The sequence below is a fragment of the Ambystoma mexicanum genome, chromosome 12, assembly GCF_040938575.1.
Source record: "Ambystoma mexicanum isolate Mex_15411 chromosome 12, UKY_AmexF1_1, whole genome shotgun sequence".
Taxonomy (NCBI): domain Eukaryota; kingdom Metazoa; phylum Chordata; class Amphibia; order Caudata; family Ambystomatidae; genus Ambystoma; species Ambystoma mexicanum.
This window is the reverse complement of record NC_090936.1, coordinates 1,013,917,413-1,013,937,722: the sequence shown is the minus strand read 5'-3', so window position 1 is coordinate 1,013,937,722 and position 20,310 is coordinate 1,013,917,413. Positions and strand designations below refer to the sequence as shown.

Sequence of the window (20,310 nt, the reverse complement as noted above, 5' to 3'; positions counted from 1 at the left end):
AATCATCAGAAATGCTATTACAGTGAGTAATGCATGTCTTCTGATGCTTGTTAATCTGCTTAGAATCACAGGCCGTGCATAGACTATCGAGCAGTACCCGGAGTTGGAGGTGGGTTGTGAGAAGGAACAGTTGTGAAAAGATGTCTTAGTACTGCTTTTCCCACCTGCGAATCAGACCTAGAATGAGTGTCTAGGCAATAGTGTTTTGTAAAGGTGTTTACAGAACTCCAGGTTGCCGCTTTGCAAATGGACTCAAGGGGAACATTTGCAATGAATGATATGGAAGCCCCAGTGCCCCGAATAGAGTGCGCTCCAGGCTTGAAGGGCAGTTCTCTCTTAGCAAGAGTATAACATAGTGTGATACATTTGACAATCCACCTTGAGATAGCTGATTTAGAGACAGGATCCCCTATTCTACCAGCTGCCTCTGAAACGATAAACTGGTTTGTCTTCCTCACTGGTTTTGTTCTTTCCAGATAAAACATGACTGCCCTGCGCACATCTAGTGTGTGTAGGCTTCTTTCAGCCTCGCTAGTGGGATTCCAGAAGAAAGTGGGTAGTTCAATTGATTGGTTCACATGGAACTTCAAAATGAATTTAGGCGCAAATCGGGGATGAATGTGTAGAACCACCTTATCCCTGTGGACTGTAACAAGAGGGTCTAGAACTGAAAGGGCTTGAAGTTCACTAACCCTTCTTATAGAAGTGATAGCCACTATGAAGGCCGTCTTATAAGTAAGGTGTTTTAGACTTGCTTTATGCATTGGTTCAAAGGGAGACCCCATGAGTCTGGTCAATACCACATTTAGATCCCATCCGGGAGCTGGGTTAGAAACCGGGGGATGAATTCTCTTAACCCCTTCCATAAAGGCCTTAATAACAGGTATTTTCCACCACGATACCTTCTGTTATGATGTAGTGTAGGCTGAGAGAGCAGCTAGGTGAACCTTTAGGGAATTAAAAACCAGTCCTGAGTCTAACAAGTGTGTCAGGTACAATGTGGGTAGGAGAGCAGTCAATTGGGTTGATGCCCTTGGTATTGCACCAGATGACAAACTGTTTCCACTTATTGGAATAGCAATACCGGGTGTTAGGTTTCCTAGCTCTCCTAAGTATGTCCATGCATCTCTGAGGGAGTTGAAGGTGTCCGAAATCTATGACCTCAGGAGCCAGGCCGCTAAGTTCAGGGTTTGTGGGCATGGGTGTAGTCTTTCCCCTCTGTCCTGAGAAAACATGTTGTACGGACAGGGCAACTTCACCAGAGGGAAGAGGGATATCTCCATCAGATGAGAGAACCAGGGTTGACGGGCTCACATGGGGCCACCAATATAATGGTGAGAGTTCCTGGTGCATCTTGTGCACAAACTTGTTGAGTAGGGGAGTCGGGGGGGGGGGGGGGGAGGAAATGGAGCATAAACAAATTTCCCTGACCATGTTATTTAGAGCCCTTTCCCCCTTCGAGCGGTTCTGGGGATACCTGGAGGTGTAGTCTTGGCATTGGGCATTCTCCTGAGTGGCGAACAAGTCGATCTCTGGGAAGTCCCATTCTGCGAAGACTTGGAGACGATGTCTTCTCGTAGACGCCATTCGTAATCTATGGGTAGTGGGACATCTCTGCTGAGCACGTTCGCTAAAGCGTTGTTTGCCAGGAACGTGTTGGGTCAGCAGGAACATCTTGTGTTTGAAAGCCCACATCTAAATGTTCTGGCACAGCTTGGATAGCCCTGGAGAGTGTGTGCCCCCCTGTTTGTTTAGGTAATACATGGCTGTGGTGCTGTCAAGATCAGAACTGTCTTCCCCTGTAACTGTGCCTGAAAGGCCTTCAGTGCTTTGAATACTGCCAATAGCTCCAACAGGTTTATGTGGTTGGACGCTACTTGTGGGGACCACACACCATGCGATGTCTGCTGAAGCAGATGAGGCCCCCCCACCCCGTGAGAGATGCGTCTGTCGTGAGAGTGGCTTCTACTGTACTGCAGGGGTGGTAAAGGTCTTCCCCTTCAAGAGGATTTCCCTCGACCACCACTGCAGAGAGAGAACGAGGGCTGGCGAGACAACTATCAGATCCTCCCATTGTCCACTGGCCTGACACCACTGGCTGTTGAGCCACTATTGCATGCGACACATGCGCAGCCGCGCGTGAGGAACTAAATAGATGCAGGACGCCATCATTCCTAGCAGTCGCATGGCCTTGCGTACCGTCACTTCCCGACTACCCTGGCTACATATTGAGGGATTTGAAAAAGCATGTTCTGAACCCTCTCTTTGGAGGGGAAGATGAGGCCGTCTTTGGTCTGAATTAGAGCCCCCAGAAACTATTTCACCTGACTGGGGTCTAAGCTGGATTTCTTCTCTTTGATGGAGAATCCCAGACTGAACATGAGGTCTACTGTCTTGTGGTGGTCGGGCAAATTCCACGCAGTACCCGTGGGCAACCGTATTGAGTACCCACTGGTCTGAAGTTATCCCCTCCCATGGCGAAATGAAAGATGTTAAGCACCCCCCGACCGGGGTGACATGGGAGGGGACCTGGATCCATAGGTCATTTCTGACCACAGGGTGTGGCTCCCCTGGAGTTGGGGCCTCTGCCTTTCCCCTGTCACTGTCCCCTGGGTGGATAGTTGGCGGGGGTGTTGGATGCCTGTCCCGAGTTCCAGGTATTTCCTGTATTATACTGGCTTTGTGTGGAACGGGATTGGCCCGGAAAGGACCAGCAGGAACCGCTTCCCCTCTGGGGGGGTAGAGGGGGAGAGCTTTTGGGCGATTTGCTGAAGGGACTTAAGAGTCTCATGCTCCTTTTTGGCAGTCTCGAGGGCATCGTCGACTGTTTTATCAAAGAGATTTGTCTCCTCAACAGGTTTATAAATAAGAGCTGCTTGGGTTTCCGGCCTGAGCCAAGCGTGCCGTCTCCGCAGCATCCAGAGTGATTTTCAGTACGTTCTGGTTGACCTGCCTGCCCTCGGCCACAATGGCGAGTAATTTGTTTCTAGCGGGTTCAGGCACCTCCTGGAGACCTTCCTGCAGAAGGTTCCACTGCACATCGGCATAACCAGCAAGCAAAGTAGTGTTTGCTATGCGTGTGTAAAAGGCAGCTGCCGTGGTGATTTGTTTTCCCAAGGCGTACAGCCTTTTCGACTCCTTATCGGGAGGTGCCTCTCCCGTAGCAAGGGGTACACCCGCCCCTTCCCGGGTGGTGGTAACCACTAGGGAATCGGGTGGCATGGCCCTTAATGTATGTAGGGTCAGTAGGCGATGAGCGAAATAATTTTTCCACCCTCAGGTTTACTGCCCTAGTCTGGGGCTGGTGTAATCAAGGAAGGTGCCAATCTCCTCTTAATGGAATTCAGAAGAGGGATGACTTGGCTGGAGGGGGGGTTTTCTTTGAGGATATCCTCCACAAAGTCTTGCTCAGGCAAAGCCTCCTGGATGGTGATTTGAAAATGTTCAGCCGCCTTTAAGATGGCGTTGAACGCCATCCGCTAGCCCACTGGGGAAGCCTGGCGGGCCGGAGTGGAGGGAGGGAGAGGAATCCAAACCTAGGACATTCTGGTCGTGAGTAGGGAGCGCCCATGGTTCCGCCTCAACCTGGTGACTGTCTTCCCAGTCTCCCGTGGGATCCGCCTGGTCATCCACAGTGTAGTCTTGTAGGAAAGTAGTATCCTCCTGTCCTGATACGTGTCCATGTGTATCTCGTCTTCTGGGAGGATGGAAGTGCAATCTTCCTGGGAAGGTCCTACATTTCTTTGAAATTTAGAAGCAGGCACAGAGGGAGGGTCCTCCCGAGGTCTCTTGGGGGTAGGGTGCTCTGAATGTGAGACAAACTTCTCCAACCTATCCATACACCCTTGCAATTTTTCTCTGGTCCATCTAGACGAACCAGAAGGGTCTAAGGGTGGAAAATGTTCATTTTCCTGCCTATGGCGCTGGAATTTGTCTCCAATTGAGCTAGACAAAGGCACGGGACTCTACGTATATCGCGAGTATCGGGGCGCTTTGGCGCATTATTTGGCAAGTCCGCGGGCCGCTCCTTGCCCTTCGTCTCTTTAGACCTCTCCTTCAGCCCCATTGCCGAAGCAATCCTATTGATTCTTTCGGAGATGTCCAGCGAAACGGGCGATGTGACGGTTGACTAAGAGACCTAGCGGTAGATTTTTCTCCTACTGGGGCCTTAGGGGGCGTTGGAGCGTCAGCTAAGCGCGCTTCGACGGCCGGATGAGTTTTGGAGGTCGCACCCTTTGGTTTAGAAGGCCCAGTTGCAAGACGCTGCTGCGGATGCAGGGAAGGCTGTTGATCTTGAGGATCAGGATCCTGTCGAAATTTTCGGCAGTCCCGTTGGTGCCTTTGCCCATTTTGGCGGTACCTTAGAAACCAGGGCTGGGGTTGTGTCTTTAGTGTAGCGATAGTGTACGCCCCTGTCGCTGGGTGTTTCACCCATAGCGTGACTCGCGTCAGGCCAAGCGGGGTCAAGGACGGGCGTAGCAGACCTAGGAATGTCCGTCGTGCGGTCGATGGCATCCGAAAGGAATGCCTGGTCATCACTAGTACCCCCGTCCCTTTCGGCGGGGCGGCGGTTGGGGAAGATGATCCAGCCCGCGACATGCCGTAGGCCGCCCACCGCGGTGCTCCTTAAGCGTCTTAGGGTGCAGGAGTTTACAGGCCGCGCACCGTGCTTCGTCGTGGTCAAGGGGTAGAAAATTGTTGCACTTACAGTGCTCGTCCTTCCAAGGTTATCTGGCCATGCAATAGGGGCAAAACCTAAAATGGTGTCCTTTCCATAGCGGAATGCAATAAAGGCAATGACCAGACCCAGGGGGCAAAGAGGGGGAAAGAGGAGAGACATAGCTGAAAGGATATAGCCACCCCGAGCCCACTCTCCCTACTGTTTAGGCCAGCCAGAGAGCCCGGCCACGTGGACGGCTCCGGCAACATATAGGCGTCGAAAGTCCACTGCAGTCTTCGGCGTAGTACAGGAAGCACCGTCAAAATTACTTTAAGGGGATAATCGACAAAGTCGATAACAAGGTGATAATGTCCCTTATGAAAGAGCTCCGCAATAGAGCGACCAGTAATCTGGGCGGAAAAAAACAATCTGATGGACCTCGGTGCGTGAGGGATTTTGGGTACACTACACGTCACGATAGGGATAGTGTTAAAGACACGCCTATGCCGACGTCCCCTTTCGGTCCCCGAAAGAAGATGCAATACTCTGCGGTTACCACTGGATGTCGGACCATATGCACAGCATGCGATTCTAAGCAGATTAACAATCATCACAAACATGCTGATGTATCCCGCACGACTGAAGGTCGTATATAAAAACAGGTCATGGTTTTTTGATCTCCCAGAAGCACAGTCGTCGATGGGCAGAGAGAAGATTGGGCTGGGCGAAAAGGAGGGGAAAGACGACCGAGGAGGACGCAAAGAAAGCACTACCCAGTCTGAGACGAGAGATCATTGAGGTACTTTGGACTGTATGACTTGTACATGGGAAAGCGCTGTTAGAACTGAATAAGGACAGACATCCTGGTGCAGAGGGCTCTTATTATGGGCTTTGCCCGGAGCAGAGTTCTTAGACGCTTGGGAATGGTTATTTTGCATAAGACTGGGTTTTTAAGCAGCTAAGCAATGTAATAAGGAAGAGGAGCCGATGCCCATGGCTGCGCCCGACACACCCTTCAACTTTTTTCTGATTGGGGCACTTGTTTTTGTGCCCATCTGTTGTGTACCAGCCCCAGGCTGCAAAGCTTGTGGGGGGGGGGGGTGCGGGAAGCAGACACCTGAGCAAGGGCAACAAAGCTGGGAAGTTATTTTCATTTGAGGATGTTGGGAAGTTCTGGGGGGAGGGTGGGGAGCGGATTGACTACATGTATGTTGAACGGGGTGAACGTCACTGCATTTTGTGAGGAAGCGATAAGAGGGCGGAGGAGGATGCTTGTGACGCTGTCAGGGTGGGGAGGCTGACTAAAAGGGAACAGGAGCAAATGGCGGGAAACCCTAAATGTGCTCACCTGGAATGTGAGGGGTCTGAATGCATATGTAAAGAGCAATAGAGTTTTCACATATCTCATAAGTAGGAAGGTGGATATTGCCTTTCTGCAGGAAACACCTCACTGCTGAAAAACAGGTACTAAAGATGAGCAAGTGGATAGGGCAAACATGTGGTTCCAAGTATTCTGCTTACGCACGTGGAGTATTGATATGCATAGCACCCTCAGTACCCTTTAAAGTTACGCATACCATGACGGATAATGATGGCAGGATGGTCCTAGTACAAGGCCTCCTGGAACAGGTTGACACGTGTTTAGTTAAAACATACACCCCTGATCATAGCACCACAAAGTTTTTCAAGACCTTATACCCACAATTAGGCCCCTACAGGGACAGTAACATATTATGGGGAGCAGACTTCAATTGCATTTTGAACCCAACCTTGACAGGTCAGACGCCAAATATACCAGACCTGCTGCTCCCGCTAGAACTCTATTGACCCTCCTAGATTCCTTCAGAAGACGCTTGGAGCGTTCTCCACCTGGATGTCAAAGATTACTCAGATTTCTCTGCGTCACATGCAATACACACAAGGATTACAGGTTCATCAAATCACGCATGCCCAGTATGAAAGCAGAGTATTGTCGGACCATGCCCCACTTAGACTGCAATGGCAATACGCGCCCCAATACCGACATGGCGGCTTAGAATTGAAGCGCTAAGTGACCCCCCATTTCGCGATAGCATTACAGATTGTATCAGGGATTATGTAGAACATAACATAGGCAGTGTACCGTGAGCTGGCACCTTTTGGGAAGCACTAAAGGTTGTGGTTAGGGGGCCGCTATGGTGGGGTTGAGAGGAATCCAAGCATCCAGAAACAAGGAATTAACTATTGCAGAGGAACAACTGAGGGAAGTGGAGCAGACCCAGGTGCATCACCCGGACTGCAACGAGAAAACCGAGCTATTGAAGTCAAAAGGCATCGACTGTTGGGAGAGACAGGGTAAGCACAGTTATGCCAAGTACACAGAGAAGCAACAGAGAGATTGACAAACCGGGCCAGCTGCTGGCATGTCTATATAAGAACGAAGGTAGGAGGAGCCCCACACATTCAATAGACTTGGGACAGGGATGGTTATGCTATACTCCGAAAAGGGCGTTCTGGGAACTCTACCACCAACTATACCAGCAGGAACCCTTAGTCCCAGGCACCCACTTAATTGAAAGAGATTGAGCTCCCCAGTTTGACTCGAGAGGACAGAGACTAGCTAGAAGAGCCCATTAATCGGGAGGATATCGAATGTACGATCAGGAGTCTGCCGACAGGTAAGCCGCCAGGGTCAGATAGACTACCCGGGGAATTCTATAAAGAATATGTACAAGAATTGGCCCCCTATTTGCTTAGCACTTTCAGAGAATCTTATGATGCGGGGCTACTCCCAGGTAGTCAGAGGAAATCTATTATAATACCCTTTCTAAAGCCCCATAAAAACCTGACAGAATGTGGTTCCTATAGACCTCTCTCAATGTTAAACCAAGATATTGACGTCCATACGAGCGTCTAGAATGAAGAGAGTGATACACAAGCTAGTGCAGCCGGATCAGACGGGCTATGTCCCTGGCTGACGTATGGCCTGGAAACTGAGGAGATTACATCAGGTGATAGACAGGACAGCATCCTGGGATACCCCATGTGCCATAGCCACATTGGACGCTGTAAAAGTGTACGATTCTGTCAGCTGGGATTGGCTTTACGCAGTTTTGCGTAGGTTTGGATTCGGGCCAGCATACATCAAGTGGGTCCAACTAGTGTACACTAAACCAATGGCTAGGGTTAAAACAGGGGGTGTATCTCAGTGGCGTAAGAGTTTGGGAAAGGCCCTAGGCAGGGCTGCCCCCCATCACCACTACTTTATGTCCTTGCAAACGAGCCGATCGCTCAGTATCTCAGAACAGAATAAAGAGACGCGGGTATTGAAATAGAGCCGGCTAGACACCCGATATCCATGTACGCAGATGATACTTTATTATATATTCAGAACTCGGAGGATCATTTATAACTGTTGCCTGAGCCTATGGCCCTTTTTAAGAAACTATCAGGGATCACCATAAGCATGGCCAAATCGGCATTATTTCCGATAGTAGGATTGCGTAAGACAAAGCGAGGGGTGCTGCCAGTGTTGGCCCTGCTGTGGAAAGAGCACACGTTCAGGTATTTGGTATTAGGTTTTTGTTAGCATAGGCCATTTTGATTTGACTGACTCCACTAGGACTGTTTTGTTTATAGTTTGATGGTCGAGACTACTCCCATCTTAGTTATAGGCCCAAATAAGAGTTTCTCCAAATCCAACATTTTCAATAAAGGTTTTACAAATTGTATCCATCGTGTCAGTGTCAATACTTGTGATACCATGCCTTCCCTACACCTTTGAAAAGAATATTTAAGTATTCCTAAGAGTGTTGGTTAATTCAACTAGGTATTTTACTACCTTCCTTGTGTAAATATAATACATGTGTATATTTTAATATAACATCAGTGTAAGTGTTTCTTTGTACTACTGTACTTTCGGGGTTCAGTGTACTTACCTACAGCTCACATCGTCCTCCTATGATAAGCCCGACTGCTCTGCCACTCTACCAAGGTTCCTTGAGTAGTACAGACTTATACTAAGAGCTGGGAACCTGTATGCCAAGGGATAGGTTTATGAAGTCTTACCTCAAGTGGACATTAGGAAAACTCCCTGTACACACCTCAGTCTGCTCCAACTTTTCCAGTAACACTGAAGTGATAATCTGTTCTCATTAAACTCATTTATATATTGCACTCACATTATAGTTCTGTGTTATAACACTTTTTGCTGATTGGTAAAAACATCACTGTTTAGCAATTATTTTCATTGCTAAAGGCAGCGGGAGTACCCATTTTATATGGGTCAACTCGTCACTGAGAGAATGTGCCTTCAATTACTGCCGACAGTCCTGCATTTTAACCAATGATGGGGCAAAGCTGATTCAACCACACAACATTCTTTACCAGGCCTTGATCAAAACTATGCAGCATCAGGTTTTGGGACACCCACCTTTCTTCTTTTCTTCAGAGGAACCATCATCAGATTCCTCCATTCCATCTTCATCGCTATCCTCTTCCGATTTCTCAGGCTCTCCATCGTCATCTTCCTCACTGCTTACTGGATCCGACAGGGCTGCTTTCTTGCCAGATCTAAGGCACCAGAAAACACATAGTATAAAATAAACTTAAAATCTTGCAACCATCAAATTGATCAAACCAAGTTATCGGATCACTGAACAATCCCCTGATCCTCTCTAACCCCACTTTTAATGGGGAATTCATAGTTCCACATCACCTTATTAATGTAATAACCTGGAGCACAAACATCATTACCACAACCTTACTACAGTAATCACATGGGTGATCATAGCTATTCCATTACCCTCTATCCGAATCCTCCAACCACACCCACAAATTCTATAAGCAAACTGGGTCCTTTAAACAGGAACGAGGAGCGACAAGAGTGTGCAAATTCATCCAAACCCTTTTCTATATCAATGACCTCCCTATGTTACTAGAGGAATCCCAGGCCCGAGACTGAATGGCTCAGAAATGAAATGCCAGCTATATACATATGACTTGGTCATACTGGCACCCACCAAGGAAGGACTCCAAAGAATACTGTAGATCTAAGCCTTAAAAGAAAACCTAAAAAGGACCATAATCAGGGTATTCCAGAATAAAGCAAATAACAATAGCAGCAAAATCATACAATTCCAGATACAGATAGAGGTTCAGCATGTTGCAGACTACACTGGTCTGCAACTTCTGTAGTCTGCAACTATGCCTCAGAATAATTGCATCTGGGGATTCTAAACTGGCTATCCAAACACTTCAAGAAAAAGCCCTCTAGAATTGACAATCATAATACAATCCTATAAAATTAATGCTAATGCTTTTGGACAGCGCCATTAACCCTACCGTAGTGCAGTGTGGGGGTCCAACACTAAACAAAGAGTATGCAGAATAGGACAAATCTCTCAAAGAAATTCTCCACCTCCACCTCTGTAAACTGCGTTATCCTATGCATAGAAACTGCCAAAATCCTTGTTGCAGAGCAGAACTATGGAGATTCACCATGATGCTCAACATTCAAATGCACATGTTTATATACTGGTGCCATATCAAGCGCAATAACCCAATATCACGATACCCTCAGGAACTGCAAGACCGAACAGCAATCACCCCCAAAACAATCCCTTGATCAATAGAGAACAGAATTGCGGTCGTTCAGCAGCAGTGCCCTGCAGTGTGACAGCATAGGAGACCAAAGACAGGAGGATAAACTGGCGAAGGGCTTAAGACAAGCCCTAAAGAAGCAAGGCACAACATACTGGAGAACAAAATAGTACAGCACAAGCTAAAAGTCTACAGATCGAGGCAAATTGTAAAGCTTCCAGATTTTTTTTTATTTTTATTATTCTTAAGTTGTTTTATTCAAGTAAACTTGATTTTTCAACAAATACAATTATAAATAATTGTAAAATTCTTTCAACATCTATAAAAAATTTCAATTATACAATTATCAAGAGAAGAAAAAAAATCATTAACATAACATTTCCACATGGTTGATGACTACAAAACAGAAAAAAGATATAATGTACATAACAATTTCAAAACAATAATAATGATTAAACAATAAGGTCAAAATTCAATTCAAATTAGAATTCTTCGTTCATGATCGCAAACATGAATTGAATAATCAGCCGCCCTGGTTCATATAGAGATATGCCTATTCACAATTTACTTTGGTTTGGTCTCTTAATCAGGAGTTTCAAACTATAAAGGAAGTTCAAAATGGCATATCTAATCGACTGTCTGCTAGAATGAAACAACAGCTCCCACAGTCTACCACTAGTCGTTATGACATGATCCTGTAGTAGGGGTTTAAAGTATACAATTCTCTGCATGAGTAGTGACGGACAATCCGAACAAAGATGTTTCAACGTTTCTACTGCAGATTATCCAATTTTTGTCAAAAAACAAAAGCACAGGCAAAAACTCACTGAACACTCATTGTAACCTAGAAATAGGGACTGGTCGACACTGCTCAAACAAGAAGCTCAGGGAGGAGAATCTGTCAGCAATATGAATTAGGAGATGTAATGTAATGGAATGGTCATTTGTATAGTGCTTTTTCCCCCATTTGCACAGTCTCAAAGTGCCGTAGGTGAATGCCCTCGGGGGACTGAAGTCAAGATATGGGAAATTTGTCAGAGGAATTTAGAATGCGTGTGTGCATTTTATGTTTGTTTTATTCATTTATAATGCGCGCCAGACCCGATGTTAAGAGGGTGCAGCAGTATAGGATATGCAAGGCATAGGTTACATAGTTCCACATGCAATTAGAACTATATACAGGCTGTATCAGTAATAGTGAGTTATATACAGGATAACATACAGTTTGCAGGTAGCATATCAACATGGTGGAGGTGGGAGAGGTAACAATGGCTAGTTGACTAGTTGTTTTAGATGGTTAATTTTAGCCAATACGATGGCAGGTAGGGGTTGCGAAGTCCCTGCTAGCTACCCATGTCGATCTGGCATATGGATAGGTGCTGTGAGGTAGTCTGGAGAGTATGCAAGAGCAGGGAGACTCATGTGTCAGCTAGACCACATTTTTGTTGTGAGGGATAGGTGCATTCTTATGGCAGAGGTGTTGTGCAAGGTCTTTTAAGAGTAGTGTGTGATAGATGCGTGCAGGTGGGTGGCCGTGCCTTCGGCTATCTTCCATAAGCATGGAGTGCGATACGTTCCCGTGTATCCTGGCTGGCTTCTTTGTTTTGTAGATGCACCTGAATTTAGAGGGGGGGGGGATTCAAAGCACGGCTAAATTCTAAATAGTGGCTATATTCGAAATGCGGCTGAATTAAACTAAGTTTCACAGTGGCTATACTCAGGAATGCCACTAAATATAACAGTGGCTATGCTTAAAAGCAGCTAAATGTAACATAGTAGTGTGAGGAGTCCGAAATGGAAGCCATACACAAAGTTGACATTTATTTGGTTAAATACATTTATTAAATAAAAATGAGTTGGGAAAATGCAGCTCTGGCCCTATTCTAAAGAGGTACTTCGCTATATAAAAACCAACAGCTAAGGATCTGTCTATGTCTGAATGTGTAACTGTGTCCAAAACGTCCTATCCTGAGCCTCACACTACAAACAAAACAAAGGGGTGCAAGGAAATGTCTTTAACTTGATGTTGGCAAAAGTGTTTGAAACCAGTTTAAGAATGACTTCAATAAAAATATTCTCAAAGGTAAAGACCCTTGGATCCAGAGGGTGGTCCCCTTCCCCAAGATTCTTAAATAGGATGGCAAACATTTCTCTTTAGCTAACAGTTCCTTTGTGTCTTCACTGGACTCACAAAGTTATTGTTTAAGCAATATGTTAAGTAACAGTCTTTCTGTAGAATTTTCTTGCAACTGCAGATCGCCTGGTATACTCACCTGCCAGGATTCTTTGGACAACTTCAGCTGCCTGGTCTACTCGCGGATAGGGAGATTTATCATTGTTTATGCTTCATTCCCTCTCCCAGTGAGACACCCAGCACTTTTTGCTGGACTTCTGGACCTTTTTCTTTCAATCCTGAATTAGTGAAGCCTTTTTCCATTCATTCATTCTTGTGGGCTCTGTCTTTTTCGGAACTCTATTCTTTGTAATCTACCCATACTATGGAGTCTGTCAGCTCCATAGTTCTTAAAGGCATCTGTGTTTTTACTACTGCAGCACACAGCTCCTGTAAGATTCTTTTTCTATATCTTCGAGAAACTAAAATTCTCCCAAAACTTTATAGTCAGAGATTGGCACACACCACCTTCAGTTGAGTGCCAAATGGATACCTAGTATCCCCCATCTCTCTGCTCCTGTGACTTTTTAGTCACATAGACAATCTCCTAGTTATGGCTGGTGGCAGTGGATGTGCTCTACCAACTATTGTGTAGTTTTTATACCACAGGCTGAGTCCATAGCCTTGGTAGTGCACAAAAGAGGCGGGGGCCTCAAATACCAACTTGGGGCCTCCCTTTTTCCGCCATTACTAGCATGATTGTTCTTTGTTAGCCCTTCTACCATTAAGCGAGTGGGATGTCAGTGTGTGTAGCCTTTGGCCGGATCTCTTGGGTATCCCCGCCTAGGCTCCAGAGTGTCTGGGTAGGCAGGAAGTGGGGGAGGAGTCTTCCACCCCCCTGTCCTTTGTCTGCCAGAGTACCTGACTAGGACCAGCTCCCATAGGGGGTCTGGCTGTCCTGATTGGACAGTCAAATGCCCCTTTCTGTAAAATGTTGAGACTGCAGAGGTGTGTGTGCTGGAACTGCATAAAAGGTGAGGCTTCTGGAGTGAAAAGCAAATCAACCACTGGAAGCTGAAGCAACCAATGAAGAAGATGACCAGAGACGCGTGCGGACGCTTTGCAACACTGTGAAGCAACCACTGCTGTCCTGACCCCGTTTTCTGTGCGACAGAGGAGCTCCGAAGAGGATGACTCCTTCCCTTTGGCTGGTGAGAACAACCAGTCCCAGATATTGAATTGAGCCATCTCCCGAGGTCCTATGAGTATCCAGAGCTGCGGAACTCCAATACCAGGAAACCTGCTGCTCATTTCGAAGTGCATCGTTGTTGAAAGGCTGAATCCGTCCAACTCTTTGCCGAGCCTGTAAGGACACTCCAGAGATCCGTGTTAACTTGCCCAAACTCCCTCATCAGAGTGTGGTACTGCAGCAAGCGAAGAAGATTGACCGGGCGATCCATGTCCTTTGTTGGTGCTGTAGAAGACGCCAAAACCGCAGAGTGAACCAAGAAGTTGCTGAAAGTTGTGCCACAGGTCCTCCCTCGAGTCTGCTGCTGAGAGACCCCGTCCATTGTCCTGCCTCCAGTCATCAGACCAAAGAACCCGGAGGTCGGGTCCAGAGCTGCAACATTGCGGGTCATCCAGCACGAACATTTTCTTCCAACCTAAGGTACTGTGGAGAAAAAGGAATTGCTTACCGGATTCCAAGAAGTCGCTCCACTACACAGGAGTGCACCTAGAGGTGTCCAGGGTCATCTCGACACCTCACCCTCAAGCCACTGCTTGTGTCCCTTCATCGAGTCCTTAACAGGTCTCCCTTGTTAGTTGTTAACATGCTGCTTCTATAACACTAGATACTGGAAGAAATCCACAGGAACTCTACGTTTTCTGCGGCTTGTAAAAACATTGAGCCCTTAGGAACTCTGGTTTTAGAGGGTCTTCCTCATGGAAAAGGGGGGAATACTGCATCTTGTCCAATTAATTCAAAACATCTCTCCGGTAGTTGTCTCCTCCATGTGATCCTCCCTCACATAACTGACCAGGGTAGGGATCAGGAGTGGCTGCTGTCCTCTGGCCATATGGGAGCAGTTGACCACTGGGAAATCCGTGATGACTCCATTGGATTCATCACAGTAGCTAAACTCAAAAATGCAGTTAGAAATGACAGTGGATGAACTAAAAAATGCAGCTAGATTTGACTGATGAAAATGAGAGCCTTTCGCATGTACTGTACAGCATACAAAAATATTTAAGACACGACCCCACATTTTGAGAGAAAAGGGAAGTCTTTGCAAGTAAAACTGGACAAGAATAGTTCTTCATCCTTGTACAAACACCAAAATGTGTGTACGGATGCCACCAGAGAAGACAATGTGCATAAAACAATAAAGACTTTAGAAAAAAGCTGAAAACCCAAAAGATTACTACTAAACAGAATGTAACATTTATGTATTACAATATTTATCATGTCAACAAAGTAACTTGTATCATTACACTATCAGACCTCTCCTCCAGTCTCATGGAACTTGCTCAATCTCTTGCACACTCTCTCCTCCAACCTTCTTCAAACAAACTCACTCCTGTTTCCACTCTCCTGTCTCCAGCTCCTACACCAAACACGCTGTTGGGGAAGATTTCTCTTTTTGCAATTTACCCTCTATAGTTTCTATATAAACCCTTTCTTTCTGCTATGTTTTTGAACCGGTTCTGACCTTTTGAAGGGAAGTAAAGCCTTCCGCTTTCCTTGCCTTTTGCTCATTGTTATGGGGAAACGGATCAGTCTTTCAGACTATCAGTACCGGGTAGCTAGGTTTCCCCTTTGAATTATTTTACTTTTTAATACTGCACACAGCAAATTGTGTAATAGGCATACTTTTGTATCACTCTAGCTTTTTACATTTGAGATTCTTGGTTACTTTTATGCGTGTAAGCCTGTGTGTGTGAGCCCGCGAGAGTGAGAGCGTGTGTGACAGCGTGTGTGAGGTAAGCGTGTAAGCGTGCATGTGTGCTTGTAAGCTTGTGTGTGTAAGCTAGTTCTGGCGTTTGTCCAAAGATGAAGTAGAACTATTCTTGTCCAGTTTTACTTGCAGACTTCCCTTTTCTGTCAAAATGTGGGGTCGTGTCTCAAACGTTTTTGTATGCTGTACAGTACAGGAGAAAGCCTCTCATTTTCATCTCTACGTCAAACCAAGCTGTGTCAAACCTAGCTGCATTTCCCAGATTATACCAGTTCTGCCAGCACTCCCACCCCGCAAGTGGGGGAACACTTGACAGCGGTTTTTGCTCTACTCCCACACTCTTACACTTCCCTCCCATCGGACCCAGAGTACAGGCGCCCCATCATACTCAACAGCTCCAAAGCAAGAGACGCACTGTGGTGCAACAGTATCTCCTCCCCTCACTCGTCCAGACCCCATCCCTACATGCCACCTTTACCCTCCTGTTCTGTGCCCTGTCCCCCCCTTCCCCCCTCAACACTCCCTCCCCTCTGGCCATCCTAGACCGTACTCTTTTTTCAATCACTCGGGACTCCAACCCAACTTACTCAGCCCACCTGCGGCTACCGCTTCTGTGATGAGTCCAATGGTGTCATCACTTCTTTCCTGGACGCTCAGAAGCAGAAGGCTGCGCAGAGAAGACAACACGAATACAGAATGCCATGAAGAGCCGGTGAGTCCATGCTGGGACAAAGGGACCACCGGGGCGTATTGGCGACCACGCCAAATTCGAATAATTAAACATAACAGAACAGAGAGAAAGAGCACAGTTTACTAAACCCGAGAGAAAGTGAAAGTGCATCTTCTAAAGAAAGAAGACTTTGAAGTTTGCAAGTATGTGCCGTATATGCATGTAAGAAACACTAACAAAGCAGCAAATAGCAGACAAAGTGTATTAGCTAATAAGGCTAATATGGTGAACTATCAAGAGTGGAAGTATGAGCAAAGGCACACAAGTGGAAAGCCCTGGCAGGAGCCAGGCAGTTACAGGTGTATGTTTTGTAAGAAGCTCTGGCAGAAGAGTGTACCAGGCAGTTACAGGTGTATGATTCCAAGAAACCCTGGCAAGAGAGTATACCAGAGAAACGCAAGAGTGATTCCAGGAAGCAAGGACAAATAAAGAAGCAAATAAAAACCAGAAAGGCAGTATTGGTAAAGGCAAGCGTCCCCAAACAGCACGATCCTCCCCGCAATGAGAGACAATGAAGGACTCTCCCAAAATGGGAATAAGGCCAAGACAGAGTGCGGGTGAGCGTAAATGGGAGTTTATCAATCAGAATTGGGCATGCAAAGAACTCTGCAAACTCCGAGAGCGCTCTGTCTGACAATAGCAAAGACAGGCGTATATATTTACAAAAAACGTCATAAGAACCTACATACTATAGGGGGCACAAGTTCAAGGGGATTGGGTGGCGACGACTAACTATAGGTGCTGCTGTGATGTGGTTGGCTTTGGCTGGAAGACGTCACTGGGCAGCCTCGTGGGTTGGGCTTGGCCTGGCAGGGTGGCGGGGTTCATCCGGCTGGTGTTGTCGTGCCATCGCGGCCAATGTCAGAGATGAATGTCCTTTCCTGACTTATTTGCCCTAGGCCATGCACACCGCAGTCATTCACTCGTTTCAATATTATCTTCTTTAGTAAATCTTCCGATAGGTTATACTACAGGTTAATGCAACACAGGAGGAATGCACCTTGTGAGGGGACTGGAGGCAATACGTCAGGGCATGGTTACTAGTGTCCTGTTGACCGGGGCCATAGGTCGAGGGGCTAAGCTTCAGGGCCTGGCACGGGCGGTACATGCCTTTCTGCCTTGTTAGAAGTTGTTATGGATGTTCCGCTGTGTGTTGTCAAAGTGTTGGGTGTCCTGATTGCACAGGGCCATAAGTCTGAGATGGTCCGGTGGGTTGTAAGGTTTACGAGGGGGCGCATGCGTTCAGGCAGAGGTTTACTGCTGTGCTGTAAATAATGCAGGTGGCGGGTGGTGGCCTTGGGTGCTACAGAGGGGGTTACAAATCTTTGAAGCGGCTCCAGTCTGGTTTGGGGGAGATAAAGCAGCGCGGCGCGGTCTCTGCTCTCATGCCTTTGGCAGCCTTCACAGGGTGGGAGGGGGAATGGCCTTGCAAGTATTTCACAAAGGTATCTCCCTCGTGCGTTGCTGAATACAAGTAAAAGACATCGCAAATATTTGAACACTTTCTATAATACTTATTTAACATCACGTCAAAACATGCTTTTAACCGTTGCTGGGTGCGCTTTGATTATACCCAGATCGAGCATCATATTTGTACATTACACTCTAGCAGCTACAGCGTTTCAGTTACATGCATATACATTCGCGGTAAATGAGGTAGTGGTTAGATCAGTGGAGTACATAGAGAACGACCCGCCACCGTTCGTGACGGTGGTGGTATATGAGAGGCTCAGACATTCACACATGATACGTGCACTCTCGCGCATTCTTTAATACGTTCATAGTGTAGTTGCATCCACTTTCTCGTGTACTCTAGCAGCATTAGCTTTAGTTATGGCGCGAGCCCATGGGGTGTAAGTATCTCAGCAATACGTGTAACAAATAGATTCTTGGTGCGTTCCTTCATTATTAGCAGCCAACTGCAATGGTATATGCTCACCATCGCTTATATCGTGGGGGCATGATCTCTTGTAATCATACGTCCTACAGGCTTTTTGTAATATAAGGGGTTTTATGAAAGAGAAAAGCATCCTTTGCAAGTAGTCTCAGCATTAATATACAGAGATTGTCTGGCATATAATCGGCCATTTTACTGTTCTTTTCATTTGTCTAGGCCTGCTGGCCGGGTCATGCTGGGAACGAAGATACACTGCGGGAGGTGAACTGTTACAATGTTAGGCTATTACGCTAGCTCATGTCCGTCTTGTTCGTGGGAACGTGCTCGCAGCGGATCTACCAGGGTGCTGCGGCAGCAGGGATGTTCTCCAAGGGTGGGGGCCGCGCTACAGTGCGCTGAGCTCACACCATCTTTACTGGGCAGAGAATGGTTTTTGGGCCTAACTAAATTTGTGTTGTGATCAATAGATGTGGGCATTAATACGTGCGGGCAATGTCTCCAGTGGGCGAGCCCTCCACCACCTGGGCCCGGGCGGCAGGAGGGGACGCCCAAGAGAGCCATAGTCCTCACCTGGGGAGAAAGTGTAGGCGAGGGGGGGTCGTCTTTGGACCAGTCCTCCCCTACATTGGTCAAAGAAATCTCTTTGACTAAGGAGCAAACTCCTAGCAGGAGAGTACGCCAGGTATCCTGACAAAACAAAGACCAGACAGAGTTGTATATAATGGTGGTGTCAAATAAGAGGAAAACCAAGAACTGTTATCTGTAATAAAAAAAAATGTGAAGAAGATTCCAGGGGAAGGGAAACCTAATCATATCCCTGAGAGACTTTTTGTTGGGAGTTGGCCATTTCTTTACTCATTTGAACCCAGAAGGCCAAAGACCTTTTACGTTTCACCTTAGAGTTAATTTCTTTAGAATGTGAGGGACAGATTATTATGTTGGACACAGGATGGCTTTGTTGTGGACATTCCGACACTGACAAATCCTTAGTTTTGAGTTCAGGTAGGGGAAACACCTCTAGTGCAGTAACAGCGAGGCATTTTCCCCAACCCCTTTTTATTTATCAATATACATCTTTAGCCAAAACCATATATAATACATGTCCGAGATTTATTCTGGACTCCTCACACTTCCCTCAACCAGACCACCCCCTTCTCCTCTCCAAAACTCTCTACCACCAACCACTCACTCACGCAATCCCTCCACTCATCCATGCCACCATGACCCACAATTTGCATCCCTTAACTCTATGCAATCCAAGCCACAACCCCCCGCTCAGCCGCCGCCACCACACACATATACATACATACATACACACACTCTGCCACCCCCCCAAGCACCCAACCCCGGTGAAATCTCCCATCAACCAGCAAAATAACACTCCTGGCACTCGCACCAAACATCACTCTCCTTACCTCTCTAGTAGTCAGTCCCCTGACTCCGTCTCAACCCTAGAAGACTCATCTATCCTCTCCCTCAACAGGAACCAGGGATGATTTCCCTAGTCGCAGCCCTGCACACCCTCGCTCACCTCAGAACAGGGCCTCTACATCCCCCTTCACACCTCAGAACAGGGTCTCTACTCATCCCTCACACACCCCACACTCCCACCACTATCAACCACTACACCCACCAATACCCAAAAGGACTCCGAGCTCACAAGCTCTCTTCACACACACATCAGACAACACAATCAGCCACCATCACCACCTGCCAGAACCGAGTCCTTAGGTCCCTCCCAAGAAACAGCACACCTAACAAATCCCAGCCACGGTATCCTTCTGCAGACCCTACCACCCAGCACACTCCTATCAACCAGGAGACCCCCCACTCCCCAGCAAACCTCCTCACCCCTCTTCACTGTAACTATCACAGCGCCAGCCCTCTCCCACCCTTACCTCCATACCACCCATTCCCCCCACACCTAGTAACAGCCCCCTAATCCCCCAGACTCCTCTTCCCTTCGCATCAAATACTCAACCTAGCAACATACTAACGTGCATCCTGATCAATGCCAGATCTGTTGCAAAATAAAACACCACAACATGTACGACCTAATCTCTTCTGAAGAACATGGCATCCCCTTCATCACCAAAACCTGGTTCTCCCAAGACTTCCGGTCCACTGCACACAAGGCCTTCCCTCCAGACTACACTCTTACTGTGCATAACAGAACCAGCAGCGCAGGTGGCATTGCTATCATATACAAACCCTACCGCTTCATTTCACACTCTGAACAACAAACATGCAACTCAGACTGAATCCCTACTAGTAAAATGTCTCTTCACTACCACGCACTCACATCTTCCTGCTCATATATAGACCCTCCGAGCTACAACAGAAACTTCGCAGAAAATCTTGGCGACTCTTTAT

General features: G+C 47.0%; 1 protein-coding gene across 1 annotated transcript in view; it reads right to left on the bottom strand.

The window, feature by feature from the left end:
- Nucleotides 1–20,310, bottom strand: part of RBM28 (RNA binding motif protein 28) — a 728,250-nt gene that overhangs the window by 454,489 nt on the left and 253,451 nt on the right. Inside the window, exon 8 of the mRNA XM_069629558.1 lies at nucleotides 9,072–9,211. Within this exon, the coding sequence (XP_069485659.1) occupies nucleotides 9,072–9,211 (140 nt within the window). The remainder of the gene's footprint in view (nucleotides 1–9,071; nucleotides 9,212–20,310) is intronic.